The sequence below is a fragment of the Bombina bombina genome, chromosome 2 (assembly GCF_027579735.1).
Source record: "Bombina bombina isolate aBomBom1 chromosome 2, aBomBom1.pri, whole genome shotgun sequence".
NCBI lineage: Eukaryota > Metazoa > Chordata > Amphibia > Anura > Bombinatoridae > Bombina > Bombina bombina.
In genome coordinates, this window is record NC_069500.1 from 1143822973 (window position 1) to 1143843610 (window position 20638).

The 20638-nt window shown below is 38.2% G+C and overlaps 1 protein-coding gene across 1 annotated transcript in view; it reads right to left on the minus strand.

Moving 5' to 3' along the window:
• The window catches only part of LOC128647450 (probable ATP-dependent RNA helicase DDX60), a 728313-nt gene that overhangs the window by 603007 nt on the left and 104668 nt on the right, over window positions 1–20638 (minus strand). Inside the window, exons 8-9 of the mRNA XM_053700236.1 lie at window positions 12132–12284; window positions 11833–11935 (exon numbers count right to left, since the gene is read on the minus strand). Of these exons, the coding sequence (XP_053556211.1) occupies window positions 11833–11935; window positions 12132–12284 (256 nt within the window). The remainder of the gene's footprint in view (window positions 1–11832; window positions 11936–12131; window positions 12285–20638) is intronic.

The window sequence follows — 20638 nt, forward strand, 5'->3', positions numbered from 1 at the left end:
TTGTTTCAGTTGAGGCTCCGGGAGCCTCTTATAAAAAGGCCTAAGGATAAAGAAGTGTTCTGGGTGTCCAATCAATGTTTTTTTTTATTTCACAGTTGCAAAAAATTATCTATGGCTTTGTAAAATCTATGCCTTACCTGTCATCTATTGTTCAAAAGGATGCCATATGTCCTCTTTCCTGCTGTTGTTTTTGTTGGGGGTCCGGAACACTATTCTAAAAAGGCCGAAGGAGAATGACCTGTACTGTACTGGGTGTCCAATCATGTTTTTGTTTTCAATTTCACGGTTCATAATAAATATCGCCGTGTAACTAAAATCAATGCCATACCTGTACTCGGTTGTTCAAAAGGATGGCATATGTGGTGTTTCATTCTGTTGTGGTTGTTGAGGGTCATGGCCGTGGGACAGCATATAAAACGGCTGAAGGAGAACAACCTGTACAGCCTTGCTCCTCTTTTTAGGCAGGCCAGCTCTTTGCATACATGCCCACAGACTCTGTAATGCATGCCTCTTTTAGGGAGAGGTGCAGCCATAATGCAGGGTCAGAACCTCTGCCTGCAACTGTTATACTCGATTTTGCGAAAGGAAGTAAGCTTACCATGGTTCAATGCATGCACGTATTGTTGTTATATTTTGGTGAGGGTAATCATGATGGCCATGTAGACCACCACCACTGAGAGTCCTGGAAGTAACAGGGATGAGATGAAAGAGCTAAGAATAGTAGAACTTGAAACAACAGAGTTAGCCATGGGTGTTAGTGCAAAACCGCTTGGCTTTTTTTTGGCTTTGGGTGCGGCTATTCATTCAGGCCATATAGAGCTGCCACCATTCGGTGTTGTATCAGCTATTAAACTAATAAGAACAGTACTACCAAAATACAGCCAAGGAAGGGCCTTAGGAAGACTGAGCCAGGTTGGATTGTAGTATTTGGTTAGGCTAATCATGATGGCCATGTAGACCACCACCACTGAGAGTCCTGGAAGTAACAGGGATGAGATGAAAGAGCTAAGAATAGTAGAACTTGAAACAACAGAGTTAGCCATGGGTGTTAGTGCAAAACCGCTTGGCTTTTTTTTGGCTTTGGGTGCGGCTATTCATGCAGGCCATATAGAGCTGCCACCATTCGGTGTTGTATCAGCTATTAAACTAATAAGAACAGTACTACCAAAATACAGCCAATGAAGGGCCTTAGGAAGACTGAGCCAAGGTTGGATTGTAGTATTTGGTTAGGCTAATCATGATGGCCATGTAGACCACCACCGAGAGTCCTGGAAGTAACAGGGACGATGAGATGAAAGTGCTAAGAATAGTACTACTTTAAACAACAGAGTTAGCCATGGGTGTTAATCCAAGACCGCTTGGATTTATTTTTGTTTTGGGTGCGGCTAATCATTCAGGCCATATAGAGCTGCCACCATTCGGTGTTGTATCAGCTATAAAAATAATAAAAACTGTACTATCAAAATACAGACAATGAAGGGCCTATGAAGACTGAGCAAAGGTTGGATTGTAGTATTTTGTTCGGATAATCATGATGGCCATGTAGACTACCCGTAACAGGGATGAAAGTGCTAAGAATAGTACTAATTGAAACAACCGAGTTAGCTATGGGTGTTAGTCTAAGACCACTCGGCTTTTTTTTGGGTTTGGGTGCAGCTAATCATGAAGGCCAGATAGACCTGCCACCATTTGGTGTTGTAACAGGTATTAAACTGCAAAGAACAGTACTACTTAACACAACCTACTTACCATAGGTCCCAGAGCATATGTTTGGTTATTATATTTTGTAAGGGTAATCATGCAGGCCATATAGACCTCCACCGATAGGGTGAGTATGAGTAACAGCTATTAAAATGCGAAGGACATTACTAATTAACACAACATAGTTACCATGGGTCGCAGACCAAGAGCAGATGTCTTATTATTATATTTTGTATGGGTAATCATCCAGGCCATATAAACCTCACCAAATAGGGGGAGTTACAGAGATTAAAGTGCTAAGAATTGTAGTACTTAAAACACAACCTAGTTAAAATTGGTACCAGACCGCATGTCTTATTATTATATTTTTTCAGGGTAAACAGGCAGGCCATATAGAACATCCCCGATAGGGGGGGGGGGGGACAGGGATTAAAGTGCTAAGAAAAGTACTAATTAACACAAGCTAGTTGGGTCCAAGAACGCATGTTTAATTATTAGACTTTATTAGGGTAATTATATATCTAACAAATCTATCTATTTCTCTTCTATCGATTCTATCTAACTATCAATCTATGTATATCTATCTATCCTATCTATCAATCTATCTTCTGTCCGGAATGTTTTGAGACAGCCACTTTGGGAATGATAGTTGATTTAGGCCCATTATGGCTTAAAAGCAGACTCTGCATAAACTATGTAATTTTCCATGGGAGTTTTGCCAGGGATCCCCTTCCAGCATGCGACAGTCCAGGTGTTAGTACCCTTGAAACAACTTTTCCATCACTATTGTGGCCAGAAAGAGTCCTTGTAGGTTTTAAAGTTCGCCTGCCTATTGAATTCAATGGCGGTTTGCGCGGTTCGCACGTTCGTGAACAATACCGGAAGTTTGAGTCCGCCGTTCACGAACCGAAAATTTTAGGTTCGCAACATCACTAATGTAGATTCGCGGCAGCGAAGTCTGGCGAGCGTATGGACTCCAGCAAATGCGTCGAGATTGATACAATGATAAATCGTCCCCAAACTATTTTGTTTTGCATAATGAAACAACTTTGCAAACAATTTCTATTTTTCAGAACCTAAAATGAACCCTGCTGACTTCTCAAGACTTACTCTGCTACATATTTGACCCTAGTTGGATTTATTAGATAACAACTTAAAATCAATATACTTTATACTAACTATATGACAGTGGTTAGCCTTCTTGTCTGTGCACTAAAGTCCAGATAATTACAATAAAAAGGATGTTAATTTCATTTAAAAAAACTTCAGGACATGGCTGATATATTATTCTATAGCAACACAGCAAAAATGTCTTGTAATTACAAAGTGTTCACTGTCCCTTTAATGAAAACAGCTATCTGTCCTTGAAACATCCACTGAATACCAACTGCTGTCTTTCTTTGAAGCTTCTACTCAATATATGCATAGTCTTTAACTGAATATTATTTAAGTGTCTAATCTTACAGGCAGTTTACATTTTGTTGAGTTTTAAAGGGACAGCAGAGTTTAACTTAAAGGACACTTAAGTCAAAATAAACTTTTATGATTCAGGAAGAGCATGCAGTTTTAAGACACTTTCCAATTTACTTCCATTATTCAATTTTGCACAGTCTTTTTATATACACACTTTTTTGGGAACAAGATCCTACTGAGCATGTGCACAACCTCACACAGTATATGTGTACTAGTCTGTGATTGGTTGATGTCTGTCACATGATACAAGGGGCCGGAAAATGGGAGAAAAAATAAATATGTCAGAAAAACATCTAATGCTTATTTTAAATTCAGTGTTATTACATTGTCTTTTTATTATGTACTTGTTAATTATGCTATTCTATTGCATTGAGTGGTTATTTAAATTGATTGGATAGACCATACAATTTAAAAGATAGCTTTCTGATTTACTTCTATCATCAATTTTGCTTAGTTCTCTTGGCATCCTTTGTTAAACAGAAACCCAAGGTGAGCTCAGGAGCGTGAACATATCCTTAGCCATCCAATAGCAGTGATTGCAACCATATTTTTAGCAATATTATTCTAGTTACAAATACTGCTACCATAAAGGGAAAATATAAACAGCGCTTCACCTATATATAGATATAGGATAGCTAGGGATGTTTATCAATGGGTCAATAAATTAAATGAAATGAATGTAAATATATATGAGTAAAATATCTTAATATTTAATTATCAAATCAATACATACATATGCACACTGTATATTAGTATATATAAAAACAATCAAGATAAAATCAGAATAAAAAACATTCATAGATGAATCATTCGTAGGGAGAAAATTATAAATAACTTTCTAGGTAGACACACAGAGGAGAGGACGTCTCCACCTCCTCAAACAATAAAAAATCTTCAAAGAGCAATGTGCTATACTTGAGAATAGTAGCGTTCCACCTTTATTTAATTGCAAGTCACTTCTTTGCAGTATACTTTACAATGTTGCAAAAAACCATCAAAGAGCAGTGTGCTATGTTTGAGATTAATGGCACTCCACCTTTACTAAGTTGCAAGTCTCTTTTTAGTTGCAGTGTACTTTACAATGTTGCAATGTGTATTGCTCGCTCCTTGGTGTTTTGGCCCACCTTTTATCTTAATATAGCTTAGCATTCAAGGAGGTCAAATTTGTTTATCTAAAAATTTCTGCATTCATATGTGTAAGAATAGTTCATGTGCTTGAAATGAAAGTTAGTAGTTGTTTTAAACAGTTTCTGGTGGCAAGCAAGCAGAAGGGTAGCTCCAAGAAACACTTTAATCGTGGTTCCGTGTACAAAATAGTTGCATTTGGAATATATACACTCTCAGTACTGTAAAGTTCAGTGCAGGATAGGTAATTACAGGCAGGTATACTTTACCGGTCACCCTTTGTTTGCGATCTCCAGCGTGGATATTGTGGCGTCCTTTTGGCCCTGTATCGACCTGTCGGATAACGCTCTCACCTCTGACCTTGAAATAGTGATGTCAGCAATTTTCATCCGCAACGGGTATTGCCACTATGATCTCTCCAGGTGTCCACTTCGCTGTAGGTGTGCCGGTAGCCTGCTTGTATGCTTCTTTCTTTAGATGCCAATAGTGATCATCCGGATTCTGTGTCTCAGAACTCTGCGCAGAGTATCAGATAAATTGTAGCCTGCTCGGCTGGTAGCTAATCCGGGTTCTTTCTTTTACTAGCTCCTTCGAGGATACGTCTACGCGTTTCACCGTAGTGTAGGCTTTATCAAGACTGATCAATGATAACAATATAACTAGTAAACCTTAACACTTTTGATTCCAAATTAGATGTACATCTGTTTATGGTAGAATGAAAATCTTTAAAATAACTATAAGAGTATGAGAAATGACTATGTATATATACAGATACTCCTGTCAAGCTGTATGTAAGCTTGATGTGTCTATATATATATATATGGTTGTCCTTGTCTAGTTTAATATAAGCAAATAGTGGAAATATACTAGATCCCCAATATAATCGTGAAATCAAAAATAATATATAGCTGATCAAGAAAACGTGATCTTATTATATAGTCATCCACTCTGTTATAATTTATACCATATACTGATTCCAATTTTTAATTTCTCCTTATTTGATTTTTACTATTTTTTCTTAATTTGATGTTTACTATTTCTAATATTTATAATATTCTAGTAAATGAGATCAACTATGAAATATATGAGTATCCAACTCACACAAATGAATTTACAATTTGACTGTATTTCCACCTATTAACATCACGCTCCATCTACAAATTTGTTAAATATCTGTATGCTTAAGTACAACTTAAATATGCACTCCATCTGAAAAAAGAGAAGAAGGAATGACGATATGTAGCAAAAAAACAAAAAACAAAATAAGATACACTGTGAATAATCACGACTCCCTATACACACTCATGCAACGAAGAAAACCGCTAACCAATGAAAATGAAAGGCGGGGTATTTAAACCTGACAAACAGCTCCTCGAAAGATCAGTGTTGATAAAGCCTACACTACGGTGAAACGCGTAGACATATCCTCGAAGGAGCTAGTAAAAGAAAGAACCCGGATTAGCTACCAGCCGAGCAGGCTACAATTTATCTGATACTCTGCGCAGAGTTCTGAGACACAGAATCCGGATGATCACTATTGGCATCTAAAGAAAGAAGCATACAAGCAGGCTACCGGCACACCTACAGCGAAGTGGACACCTGGAGAGACCATAGTGGCAATACCCGTTGCGGATGAAAATTGCTGACATCACTATATCAAGGTCAGAGGTGAGAGCGTTATCCGACAGGTCGATACAGGGCCAAAAGGACGCCACAATATCCACGCTGGAGATCGCAAACAAAGGGTGACCGGTAAAGTATACCTGCCTGTAATTACCTATCCTGCACTGAACTTTACAGTACTGAGAGTGTATATATTCCAAATGCAACTATTTTGTACATGGAACCACGATTAAAGTGTTTCTTGGAGCTACCCTTCTACTTGCTTGCCACCAGAAACTGTTTAAAACAACTACTAACTTTCATTTCAAGCACATGAACTATTCTTACGCATATGAATGCAGAAATTTTTAGATAAACAAATTTGACCTCCTTGAATGCTAAGCTATATTAAGATAAAAGGTGGGCCAAAACACCAAGGAGCGAGCAATACACATTGCAACATTGTAAAGTACACTGCAACTAAAAAGAGACTTGCAACTTAGTAAAGGTGGAGTGCCATTAATCTCAAACATAGCACACTGCTCTTTGATGGTTTTTTGCAACATTGTAAAGTATACTGCAAAGAAGTGACTTGCAATTAAATAAAGGTGGAACGCTACTATTCTCAAGTATAGCACATTGCTCTTTGAAGATTTTTTATTGTTTGAGGAGGTGGAGACGTCCTCTCCTCTGTGTGTCTACCTAGAAAGTTATTTATAATTTTCTCCCTACGAATGATTCATCTATGAATGTTTTTTATTCTGATTTTATCTTGATTGTTTTTATATATACTAATATACAGTGTGCATATGTATGTATTGATTTGATAATTAAATATTAAGATATTTTACTCATATATATTTACATTCATTTCATTTAATTTATTGACCCATTGATAAACATCCCTAGCTATCCTATATCTATATATAGGTGAAGCGCTGTTTATATTTTCCCTTTATCCTCAGTTTCAGAATATTTGTGAGATTATTCTATTAAACAGCTAACAGGGTGTAAGTAAGGCGCTCCTTATAAATACACTTTTTACAAATACTGCTACCATATAATGATACAGACACTCTACTGCAACAAAGTTGGCAACTATGTATAATATTGCTATAAACATTGTTGCAAACACTGCTGCCAGATTGCTAAGGATGCATGCACACTACTTAGCTCACCTATGATTACTCTTTAACAAAGGATGCCAAGGGTACTAAGCAAAATTGATAATATAAGTAAATTGGAAAGTTGCTTTAAATTGCATGTTCTCAGTGGTCATCAATTGTAGACCTCCAGAGGTTTTGGCTGACTGAGCATCATGGGAAATATAGGTCTAAAACCTCTGGAGGGTCACAATTAATGACCCCTGTCTAATGTCAATCATGAACATTTAAGTTTGACTTTACTGACCCTTTAATGTCTTTCATAATAATTTGATTTTTTACTCTATTTGCTTATTAAAATATGCTTGGAGGGAGTATAATCACAGCTTCCTCTAATAGACTACATATTAAATGGCCTCTGTGAACAGTGACGAGTAATAGTGATCCAGGTTTGGCTACTTGCACTGGAGTATCATTCAATGGCCTCTAGTTATGAAGCTCCATAGTTACCTGCATTCGCCGGCCCAATATGCTTGCCTAAGCTCACCTCACATCGCCAACGCGAACCTGAATACGCTCGCCAAAGTTATCAATAAATCTGTCAAAAAGCCGCGCTCCAAGTACGGGGCAATGAGCAGCGGACTGTGATAGTTATCAATCATCAATCTCGCTGCTCTTCGGCTTTTTTACAGCTTTATTGATACCCCTGTCACTAAGCACTCACACTATACTATACTGTTCTACCCCCTATACCGGCGCCCCCGGAGCCCGCCACAACTAAATAAAGTTATTAACCCCTAAACCGCAGCTCCTAGACCCCGCCACAACTCAAATAAATATATTAACCCTTAAACCGCTGCTTCCGGACCCCGCCGCCACCTAAATTATACCTATTAACCCCTAATCTGATGCCACCTACATAAACTTATGAACCCCTATCCTGCCAATCCCGGACCCCGGCGCAACTAAATAAATTGTTTAACACCCCTAAACCGCCGCTCCCGGACCCCGCCGCAACTATAATAAATATGTTAACCCCTAAACCGCCGCTCCTAGACCCCGCCGCAACTATAATAAATATGTTAACCCCTAAACTGCCGCTCCCGGACCCCGCCGCCACCTACATAATACCTATTAACCCCTATCCTGCCCCCCCTATACCGCCGCCACCTATAATAAATTTATTAACCTCTATCCTGCCCCCCCTACACCGCCGCCACTATAATAAAATTATTAACCCCTAAACCTTAGTCTAACACTAACCCTAACACCCCCTTAACTTAAATATTAATTAAATAAATCCAAATAATATTACTCTTATTAACTAAATTAATCCTATTTAAAACTAAATACTTACCTATAAAATAAACCCTAATATAGCTGCAATATAACTAATAATTACATTGTAACTATTTTAGGATTTATTTTTATTTTACAGGCAAGTTTGTATATATTTTAACTAGGTACAATAGTTATTAAATAGTTATTAACTATTTAATAACTACCTAGCTAAAAGAAATACAAAATTACCTGTAAAATAAATCCTAACCTAAGTTACAAGTAAACCTAACACTACACCCCCTTAAATTTTTAAATAAATTAGCTACCAATACCTACAATTAAATACAATTAAATAAACTAAACTAAATTACAAAAAAAAAACACTAAATTACAGAAAATAAAAAAATATTACAAGAAGTTTAAACTAATTACACCTAATCTAAGCCCCCTAATAAAATTAAAAAAATAATAATAATAAAAGTCCCTACCCTATTCTACAATACCAAGTAACCAGCTCATTTACCAGCCCTTAAAAGGGCTTTTTGAGGGGCATTGCCCCAAAGTAATCAGCTCTTTTGACTGTAAAAAAAATACAACCCCCCCAACATTAAAACACACCACCCACATACCCCTACTCTAACCCACCCAAACCCCCCTTAAATAAATCTATCGCTAACCCCCTGAAGATCTCCCTACCTTGAGTCGTCTTCACCCAGCCGGGCCAAAGTCTTCATTCGATGGGGCAGAAGAGGACATCCAGACCGGCAGAAGTCTTCATCCTATCCGGGCAGAAGAGGACATCCGGAACGGCAGACATCTTCATCCAAGCGGCATCTTCTATCTTCATCCATCCGACGAGGAGCAGCTCCATCTTCAAGACCTCCGGCGCGGAACATCCTTCCTGCACGACGACTACCCGACGAATGGCTGGTCCTTTAAATGACGTCATCCAAGATGGCGTCCCTCGAATTCCGATTGGCTGATAGGATCGGAATCAGCCAATCACATTGAAGTTCAATACGATTGGCTGATCCAATGAGCCAATCGGATTGAACTTCAATCTGATTGGCTGATAGCATCAGCCAATCAGATTTTTCCTACCATAATTCCGATTGACTGATAGAATCCTATCAGCCAATCGGAATTCGAGGGACGCCATCTTGGATGACGTAATTTAAAGGACCAGCTATTCGTCGGGTAGTCGTCGTGCAGGAAGGATGTTCCGCGCTGGAGGTCTTGAAGATGGAGCCGCTTCTCGTCGGATGGATGAAGATAGAAGATGCCGCTTGGATGAAGATGCCGGTCCGGATGTCCTCTTCTGCCCGGATAGTATGAAGACTTCTGCCAGTCTAGATGTCCTCTTCTGCCCCATCGGATGAAGACTTCGGCCCGGCTGGGTGAAGACGACTCAAGGTAGGGAGATCTTCAGGGGGTTAGCAATAGGTTTATTTAAGGGGGCTTTGGGTGGGTTAGAGTAGGGGTATGTGGGTGGTGGGTTTTAATGTTGGGGGGGTTGTATTTTTTTTACAGGCAAAAGAGCTGATTACTTTGGGGCAATGCCCCGCAAAAAGCCCTTTTAAGGGCTAGTAAAAGAGCTGGTTACTTGGTAATGTAGAATAGGGTAGGGACTTTTATTATTATTATTTTTTTTTTATTATTAGGGGGCTTAGATTAGGTGTAATTAGTTTAAACTTCTTGTAATATTTTTTGATTTTCTGTAATTAAGTGTTTGTTTGTTTTTTGTAATTTAGTTTAGTTTATTTAATTGAATTTATTGTAGGTATTGGTAGCTAATTTATTTAAATAATTTAATGATAGTGTAGTGCTAGGTTTAATTGTAACTTAGGTTAGGATTTATTTTACAGGTAATTTTGTATTTCTTTTAGCTAGGTAGTTATTAAATAGTTAATAACTATTTAATAACTATTGTACCTAGTTAAAATAAATACAAAGTTGCCTGTAAAATAAATATTAATTATTAATTACATTGTAGCTATCTTAGGGTTTATTTTACAGGTAAGTATTTAGTTTTAAATTGGAATAATCTAGTTAATGATAGTGTAGTGTTAGGTGTAATTGTAACTTAGGTTAGTTTTTATTTTACAGGTAAATTTGTCTTTATTTTAACTAGGTAGCTATAAAATAGTTAATAACTATTTAATAGCTATTGTACCTAGTTAAAAAAAATACAAACTTGCCTGCAAAATAAAAATAAATACTAAAATAGTTACAATGTAATTATTAGTTATATTGTAGCTATATTAGGGTTTATTTTATAGGTAAGTATTTAGTTTTAAATAGGATTAATTTAATTAATAAGAGTAATATTATTTAGATTTATTTAATTAATATTTAAGTTAGGGGGGTGTTAGGGTTAGTGTTAGACTTAGGTTTAGGGGTTAATAATTTTATTATAGTGGCGGCGGTGTAGGGGGGGCAGGATAGGGGTTAATAAATGTATTATAGGTCGCGGCGGTATAGGGGGGGCAGGATATGGGTTAATAAATGTATTATAGGTTGCGGTGGTATAGGGGGGGCAGGATATGGGTTAATAAATGTATTATAGGTCGCTGCGGTATAGGGGGGCAGGATATGGGTTAATAGGTATTATGTAGGTGGCAGTGGGGTCCGGGAGCGACGTTTTAGGGGTTAACATATTTATTATAGTTGCAGCGGGGTCCAGGAGCGACGGTTTAGGGAGGAATAACTTTATTTAGTTGCGGCAGTGTAGGGGGCGGCAGATTAGGGGTTAATATGTATAATGTATGTTGCGGCGGGGTCTGGGAGCGGCGGTTTAGAGGTTAATAAGTATAAAGTAGGTGGCGGCGGTGTAGGGGGGACAGATTAGGGGTGTTTAGACTCGGGGTACATGTTAGGGTGTTTGGTGCAGATGTTTCCCATAGGAATCAATGGGATATCGGGCAGCAGCGAACATGAGCTTTCGCTATGGTCAGACTCCCATTGATTCCTATGGGATCCGCCGCCTCCAGGGTGGCGAATTGAAATCCAGGTACGCTGGGCCGGAATAGTGCAGAGCATACCTGCTAGTAGTTTGATAACTACCAAAAGTAGTCAGATTGTGCCGAACTTGCATTCGGAACATCTGTAGTGATGTAACCATCGATCTGTGTTGGACTGAGTCCGGCGGATCGTAGGTTACGTCACTATATTCTACTTTTGCCGGGCAGTAGGGCTTGATAACTATGGCGAATCAGCCTTGCCACAAATACACTGCGGAATTCCAGTGTATTTGCGGTTGACGGCTTGATAACTAGAGGCCAATGGCTTTGTTTGCTGTGATTGGTAAGACACACCTGCATAACCTTTTATGCCAACTAAAAAATCCTATCAATAAATAATTAATTGTATAAAATTTATAATTGCATTGTTTTGTATTGTTTCCCCCTTCTAAATGCAACATGGTGTAACCTGACACAACTCCCAGCAGTTTTGTTACTCATCTTTTCATATTAATTACTTCTAACGCTACAAGTTATTTGCTTTCTTTTTTGTAAAACCAAACAAAGAAACGTATAAATAAACCTACCTGCTTAAAAATGGTAGTTCTTTAATAATGTCTCCAGCATACTCTTCAACAACTTCTGACTCTATCGGTATTAGACCAGCAGATGGTATTTCTGTATTTTTTGCTTGACAACAGAAAACATACAGTGATTGGTTAGATGACTATTTACAGTGTAAAAAAGAAATACAGTAATTCAATTCAGTTAAAAATGTATATTTAAGTTTTGTAACAATGAAGCTCTACTGTCAGCATGTTTTAACTGTGATTTCTATACATCATATGTCAATGAGTATAAAATGTTATAGTATCTGTAGATTTACCATCCACCGTTGATTCTTTTGACAGGAATGGTGTTGAAGTTGTCCGATGGTCAGTGGATAGTAAACCCATATGTTGTGGAACTAACTGCAACACAGTGTTCCACAAATATTTATATTTTTGCTCAATTTCATTGCCAAGTTTCAATTCCAGTTCTGAAAAGAAAATACATTTAATTAAAAAAAGTAAATAAAACAGAGAATTACATTTAATTTTTTATAACATTTTCTGTTAACTAAACTAACCATAATGCTGTCAACCTACAGCTTTGCTAATCACATAAATGTTATGAAATTATATCTATAGCCAGCTTCCCAGTAACCTCTTGAAGTGTCTTAAATTGCTTGGATTATTTGATTATTCTTTCTTAAAGAACAATTAAATACTGGCTAAATCAGTAATCTGCATGTAAATATTGAAATAACTTGTCTGCTTTTGATTTTTTTTTTAATGCACCAGGACCACATGAATGCTGCTATCTAATTACAATCTCATACACAAATATACAAATGAAAGAGGACACACGTGCTTAATAGAACCCATTTACATCCTATGTGACATCACTGGCACTGAAAGAATGTGCTTTAGCGGAGGGGAAGACAGTGGAGTAGTGCACCTAAAAACAGTGTGTAAAATTTGTTTTTGTGGCTGAGGGAGAGGGGCACCCACATCTACATGGTAGACCTGTACTCAAGTCCAGAAGATTTGTCTTGAAACTTTAAATTTAGTGAGCACTATGTTAGAAAAACAAATCCCCATCTCCCCCACACCCTCTTACATTCTCATTTCAAAAATGAGGTTCCAACTTTTTCAATTATTATGAATAAAATAAAATTTTACAATGAAGTGGCCATTCTTTTGTCAGTGCTATAAGAAAACGGGGAGGAATACCTAGACATATGGGGACTGTTGATAACGTATACATACTCAAAGAATAGACAGCTAGATTACGAGTTTTGCGTTATGACTCAAAAAGCATCGTTATGGCCCATAACGATGCTTTTTCCCTAACGCTGCTATTACAAGTCTTGTTAGAATAGGTGTACCGCACACCTTTTTGGCCATCACGCAATGTCAGTACCGCACTTTTAAAAAAGTCCTTTTTCAATGGGACTTCCATAGCGCCGGTATTACGAGTTTTGTGGGGAGGCCAAAAAGGGAGCGGTACAGCCTTACATTCCGATTGGCTGATAGAATTCTATCAGCCAATAGGAATTAAAGGGGAAAAAATCATATTGGCTGATCCAATCAGCCAATAGGATTGAGCTTTAATCCTATTGCCTGATCCAATCAGCCAATAGGATTGAGCCTGCATTCTATTGGCTATTCCAATCAGCCAATAGAATGTGAGCGTAATCCTATTGGCTGATTGGATCCGCCAATAGGATTTTTCCCCTTTAATTCCTATTGGCTGATAAAATTCTATCAGCCAATCGGAATGTAAGGGACGCCATCTTAGATGACGTCACTTAAAGGGAACTTCATTTTCCAGTGACGATTGGAAGAAGAAGATGCTCCACGCCGGATTTCTTGAAGATGGACCCGCTCAGCACCGGATGAAGATAGAAGATGCCGTCTGGATGAAGACTTCTGCAAGCTTGGATGAAGACTTCTGCTGGCTTCAATGAGGACTTCTGCCTGCTTGGATGAAGACTTCTGCTGGCTTCGATGAGGACTTCAGCCCGCTTGGATGAAGGCTTCTGCCGCCTGGATGAGGATGGATGTCCGGTCTTTGAAAACTGTAAGTGGATCGTTGGGGGTTAGTGTTAGGTTTTTTTAAGGGTTTATTGGGTGGGTTTTATTTTTAGCTTAGGGTTTGGGCAATGTAAAAGAGCTAAATGCCCTTTTAAGGGCAATGCCCATCCAAATGTCCTTTTCAGGGCAATGGTTAGCTTAGGTTTATTTAGATTTGGGGTTTGGTTGTGTGGGTGGTGGGTTTTACTGTTGGGGGTTGTTTGTATTTTTTTTTTTACAGGTAAAAGAGTTGATTTCTTTGGGGCAATGTCCCGCAAAAGGCCCTTTTAAGTGTAGGCTAGGGTTTTTTTTATTTTTGGGGGGGCTTTTTTCTTTTGATAGGGCTATTCGTTTTTATTTTTGATAATTTTGTTTTTTATTTTGTGTAATTTAGTGTTTATTTCTTTTTGTAATTTAGATAATTGTATTTTAATAATTTAATTTATTTTATTTTATTGTAATGTTAGCTTTTAGTGTAAGGCAGGTTTTTTTATTTTACAGGTAAGTTTGTATTTATTTTTAGTTAATAACTGTACTAATTAGTCTACCTAGTTAAAATAAATACAAACTTACCTGTGAAATAAAAATAAAACCTAAGCTAGCTACAATATAACTATTAGTTATTTTGTAGTTATCTTAGGTTTTATTTCACAGGTAAGTATGTATTTAGTTTTAAATAGGAATTATTTAGGTAATAATTGTAAGTTTTATTTAGATTTATTTTAATAATATTTAAGTTAGGGGGTGTTAGGGTTAGGGTTACATTAGGGTTAGGGTTATGCTTAGGGTTAGGTTTAATGGTTAATATATTTATTTAGTGTTAGTGACGTTGGAGGCCAGAGGTTTAGGGGTTAATAACTTTAGTATAGTGGCGGCGACATTGGGGGCGGCAGATTAGGGTTTAATAACTGTAATGTAGGTGGCAGCAATGTTAGGGGCAGCAGATTAGGGGTTAATAGTTTTATTTAGGTGGCGGCGATGTAAAGGGCGGCAGATTAGGGGTTAATAACATTATGTAGGTTGCGGCGATGTTGGGGGCAACAGATTAGGGGTGTTTAGACGTGGTTTTTATGTTAGGGTGTTAGGTTTAAGCGTAACTTTTTCTTTCCCCATAGACATCAATGGGGCTGCATTACTGAGCTTTTGTTTCCGCGATCGCAGGTATTAGGCTTTTTTTTGGCCGTCTCTCCCCATTGATGTCTATGGGGAAATGGTGCACGAGCACTTAAAAGCAGTGCTTGTATTTGGGTGAGGCATGGAGCTCAATGCCACCATATCGCCCGTGCAAGCTCTGTTTTTTCAAACCTGTAATAGCAGCACTATGAAAGATGAGCGATGAAAATAACGTACACAAAATTAGCAAGCAGCCATAACCCCATAACTTGTAATCTAGTCGAGAGTTAGTTCTTGAACATCGCTTAACTAGACTTATAAGGAATGATTTCACCTTTTTTCTTTCAACATAGCCTTTTTGCCATTTGTATGCTGCCCCCTGTCCAGACCTCATATTTGATATTCCTCTCCTTACATGGAGATTATAGTAAAAGGTATTGAATTGAGCTACGATTTAAATAAAGATTAAGTTACAACCTCTTATTTATTTCTTGTGCAATAATACAAATTAACAGTCTGACTTCATGCATTCAAAGAGAGAACACTCTACCAGGAACTAACAACAGCTCAGTAGCTTGTTCTATGGTGAGTTACCATTCAGGAGCAGCCTCTTTTAGCCCAGTTGTGCTTTTCAGAGAGGAAAGCTTTCCTGAAGTATATCAGTCTGATCCCGCCAAGTAAGGTTAGTCCAACCCCCGAAATACCAGGCAATTCTCATCTGAACAAGGAACATGACAACCCCAGATGATCGTTTCATCCTTCTGTAGGCCTCATCAGTGAGCTACAGCCATATTCCTCTAAGCACAATGGACAAGAAGTCCACATATGGTTTCTCTAATCACCCTTAGGGAGACCTCCCCAGGGTCATAATACAAATGCATACAAAGAGAGAAGCACTCTACAAGGAATGAACAACAGCTCAGTAGCTTGTTCTATGGCGAGTTACCACCCAGGAGCAGCCTCTTTTAGCCCAGTTGTGCTTTTCACAGAGGGAAACTTTCCTTTTTTTTATATCATTTTTATTAATTTTCATTTACCATAAAAAAAGAAAAAGAAACAACCAAATTCAGACACATTATTCCATAATAATTGAGTTCACATTAAGCATATGTAACACTTAAAGTATATTAATATACAACATTCCATACCCATATATTGCTTGGGTGCTAATACGTTAGTAAAAAAAACTTAATAATACTGAACATGGCTTATTGTATTACTTGTGTATAAGCACAAACCCAGATACATATCTGCAATTAACATATTCCGTTATATCATGTAAATTGGATTAATCTCATCCATTAATGCAAAAAAAAAAGAAAAACACACACATAAGGAAAAAAAAGTGGGGGGGGAACTCTCCTCCTAATCTCTCCCAAATTAACCCACTTGTAAATCTTCAAATCCCTATCTTAACTGGAAGATAACCCGCATAAATATTTTGTTGGACATAGGCAGAATTAATAAGTGGTTTAACTAATTAAGATTACGAGTTGTGCGTTATGAGGGGTGCTGTGCTAACTTGCAGTTTATTATCACCAGGGCCGCCACTAGAAATTTTGGGGCCCCTGACTCAACCATTGATCAGGGCCCCCCCCCCCCCCTCCTTTGACATGTGCAATTTTTGACCAAGTGACTAAAATGTATATGCACTTTATTCTTAATTGTCTATTTAAACTTGGAAATGTTGTAAAGGTAGTAACATACACTGAAACACACAAACACACTCACACATAAGGATTCACATATAGACACTCTAGCAGACACGCAAAGAAACACACTCAGACACAGAAACCCAAACAGACACTTAGCACTTGTTTACATTGACCTGACAAGTAATGAGGTAAACTACAGTTTTGTAAAAAAAAGGAGATTTAGAAAACAAAATATGGAGTTCTGATTATCTTTTTGTAAAGGAAGATGACAACTAAATTATGACAACAGCATGCAGTGGCTGAAAGGAAGGGCCCTGAACTGCCTAAACAATAATTTAAAGGTTAAATGGTGGAGTGGTTACTTCCGGAAAGGTCTTGTTAGTCTCAAAGTCTGTAGAAAGATGTGAATAATTAGTAGTAAGGTCAAAATGTCCTATAAAGGAACAGACAATGGACACACACACACAAACTCAAACTTGCACATACACCCAAGGAAACACCGACAGAGACAGCCTCAGAAAACACACAAAGACATACACACACACACACACACAGAGACAACCACATGAAAAACACAGAAAGACATACATACACACACCCTCACTGAGACATCCACAGAAAACACCCAAAGACATACACACACCCTCACAGAGACACCCACAGAAAACACAGACATACATACATACATACACACAAACACCCTCACAGAAACACCCATAGAAAAAGCTCAAAGACATATGCACACACCCTCACAGACATCCACAGAAAATGCACAAAGACATACACACGGTAACACCCACCCTCACAGAGAGACCCACAGAAAAAAAATTACTTACACATAGAGACACAAACCAAAGCACAAAGACATAAACACATACACCCACAGAAACACTCACAGGAGGAAACATTTATGCACCTTGCATCCCCTAAATCAACAGTGTGTGACATGCATGATAAAAAAAAATGCAGAAATTAAGAGATCACTTTTTAAAGAATTATATTTGTAAATGTGCAAACAAAAATAATTCTGTGAATTCAAAATTGTACATTAATGAGCTGGGTAGATGGCTAGATGAAGAAAAACATAATTTATGTAAGAACTTACCTGATAAATTAATTTCTTTCATATTAGCAAGAGTCCATGAGCTAGTGACGTATGGGATATACATTCCTACCAGGAGGGGCAAAGTTTCCCAAACCTCAAAATGCCTACAAATACACCCCTCACCACACCCACAATTCAGTTTAACGAATAGCCAAGAAGTGGGGTGATAAAAAAGTGCGAAAGCATATAAAATAAACAATTGGAATAATTGTGCTTTATACAAAATCATAACCACCACAAAAAAAGGGCGGGCCTCATGGACTCTTGCTAATATGAAAGAAATGAATTTATCAGGTAAGTTCTTACATAAATTATGTTTTCTTTCATGTAATTAGCAAGAGTCCATGAGCTAGTGACGTATGGGATAATGACTACCCAAGATGTGGATCTTTCCACACAAGAGTCACTAGAGAGGGAGGGATAAAATAAAGACAGCCAATTCCTGCTGAAAATAATCCACACCCAAAAATAAAGTTTAACGAAAAACATAAGCAGAAGATTCAAACTGAAACCGCTGCCTAAAGTACTTTTCTACCAAAAACTGCTTCAGAAGAAGAAAATACATCAAAATGGTAGAATTTAGTAAAAGTATGCAAAGAAGACCAAGTTGCTGCTTTGCAAATCTGGTCAACCGAAGCTTCATTCCTAAACGCCCAGGAAGTAGAAACTGACCTAGTAGAATGAGCTGTAATTCTCTGAGGCGGAGTTTTACCCGACTCAACATAGGCAAGATGAATTAAAGATTTCAACCAAGATGCCAAAGAAATGGCAGAAGCTTTCTGGCCTTTTCTAGAACCGGAAAAGATAACAAATAAACTAGAAGTCTTACGGAAAGATTTCGTAGCTTCAACATAATATTTCAAAGCTCTAACAACATCCAAAGAATGCAACGATTTCTCCTTAGAATTCTTAGGATTAGGACATAATGAAGGAACCACAATTTCTCTACTAATGTTGTTGGAATTCACAACTTTAGGTAAAAATTCAAAAGAAGTTCGCAACACCGCCTTATCCTGATGAAAAATCAGAAAAGGAGACTCACAAGAAAGAGCAGATAATTCAGAAACTCTTCTGGCAGAAGAGATGGCCAAAAGGAACAAAACTTTCCAAGAAAGTAATTTAATATCCAATGAATGCATAGGTTCAAACGGAGGAGCTTGAAGAGCTCCCAGAACCAAATTCAAACTCCAAGGAGGAGAAATTGACTTAATAACAGGTTTTATACGAACCAAAGCTTGTACAAAACAATGAATATCAGGAAGAATAGCAATCTTTCTGTGAAAAAGAACAGAAAGAGCAGAGATTTGTCCTTTCAAAGAACTTGCAGACAAACCCTTATCTAAACCATCCAGAAGAAACTGTAAAATTCTCGGTATTCTAAAAGAATGCCAAGAAAAATGATGAGAAAGACACCAAGAAATATAAGTCTTCCAGACTCTATAATATATCTCTCGAGATACAGATTTACGAGCCTGTAACATAGTATTAATCACAGAGTCAGAGAAACCTCTTTGACCAAGAATCAATCGTTCAATCTCCATACCTTTAAATTTAAGGATTTCAGATCCTGATGGAAAAAAGGACCTTGTGACAGAAGGTCTGGTCTTAACGGAAGAGTCCACGGTTGGCAAGAGGCCATCCGGACAAGATCCGCATACCAAAACCTGTGAGGCCATGCCGGAGCTACCAGCAGAACAAACGAGCATTCCTTCAGAATCTTGGAGATTACTCTTGGAAGAAGAACTAGAGGCGGAAAGATATAGGCAGGATGATACTTCCAAGGAAGTGATAATGCATCCACTGCCTCCGCCTGAGGATCCCGGGATCTGGACAGATACCTGGGAAGTTTCTTGTTTAGATGGGACGCCATCAGATCTATTTCTGGAAGTTCCCACATTTGAACAATCTGAAGAAATACCTCTGGGATGCAACGTTTGGCGACTGAGATAATCCGCTTCCCAATTGTCTATACCTGGGATATGAACCGCAGAGATTAGACAGGAGCTGGATTCCGCCCAAACCAAAATTCGAGATACTTCCTTCATAGCCAGAGGACTGTGAGTCCCTCCTTGATGATTGATGTATGCCACAGTTGTGACATTGTCTGTCTGAAAACAAATGAACGATTCTCTCTTCAGAAGAGGCCAAAACTGAAGAGCTCTGAAAATTGCACGGAGTTCCAAAATATTGATCGGTAATCTCACCTCCTGAGATTCCCAAACTCCTTGTGCCGTCAGAGATCCCCACACAGCTCCCCAACCTGTGAGACTTGCATCTGTTGAAATTACAGTCCAGGTCGGAAGCACAAAATAAGCCCCCTGAATTAAACGATGGTGATCTGTCCACCATGTTAGAGAGTGTCGAACAATCGGTTTTAAAGATATTAATTGAGATATCTTCGTGTAATCCTTGCACCATTGCTTCAGCATACAGAGCTGAAGAGGTCGCATGTGAAAACGAGCAAAGGGGATCGCGTCCGATGCAGCAGTCATAAGACCTAGAATTTCCATGCATAAGGCTACCGAAGGGAATGATTGTGACTGAAGGTTTCGACAAGCTGCAATCAATTTTAGACGTCTCTTGTCTGTTAAAGACAGAGTCATGGACACTGAATCCATCTGGAAACCCAGAAAGGTTACCCTTGTCTGAGGAATCAAAGAACTTTTTGGTAAATTGATCCTCCAACCATGATCTTGAAGAAACAACACAAGTCGATTCGTATGAGATTCTGCTAAATGTAAAGACTGAGCAAGTACCAAGATATCGTCCAAATAAGGAAATACCACAATACCCTGTTCTCTGATTACAGACAGAAGGGCACCGAGAACCTTTGTAAAAATTCTTGGAGCTGTAGCTAGGCCAAACGGCAGAGCCACAAACTGGTAATGCTTGTCCAGAAAAG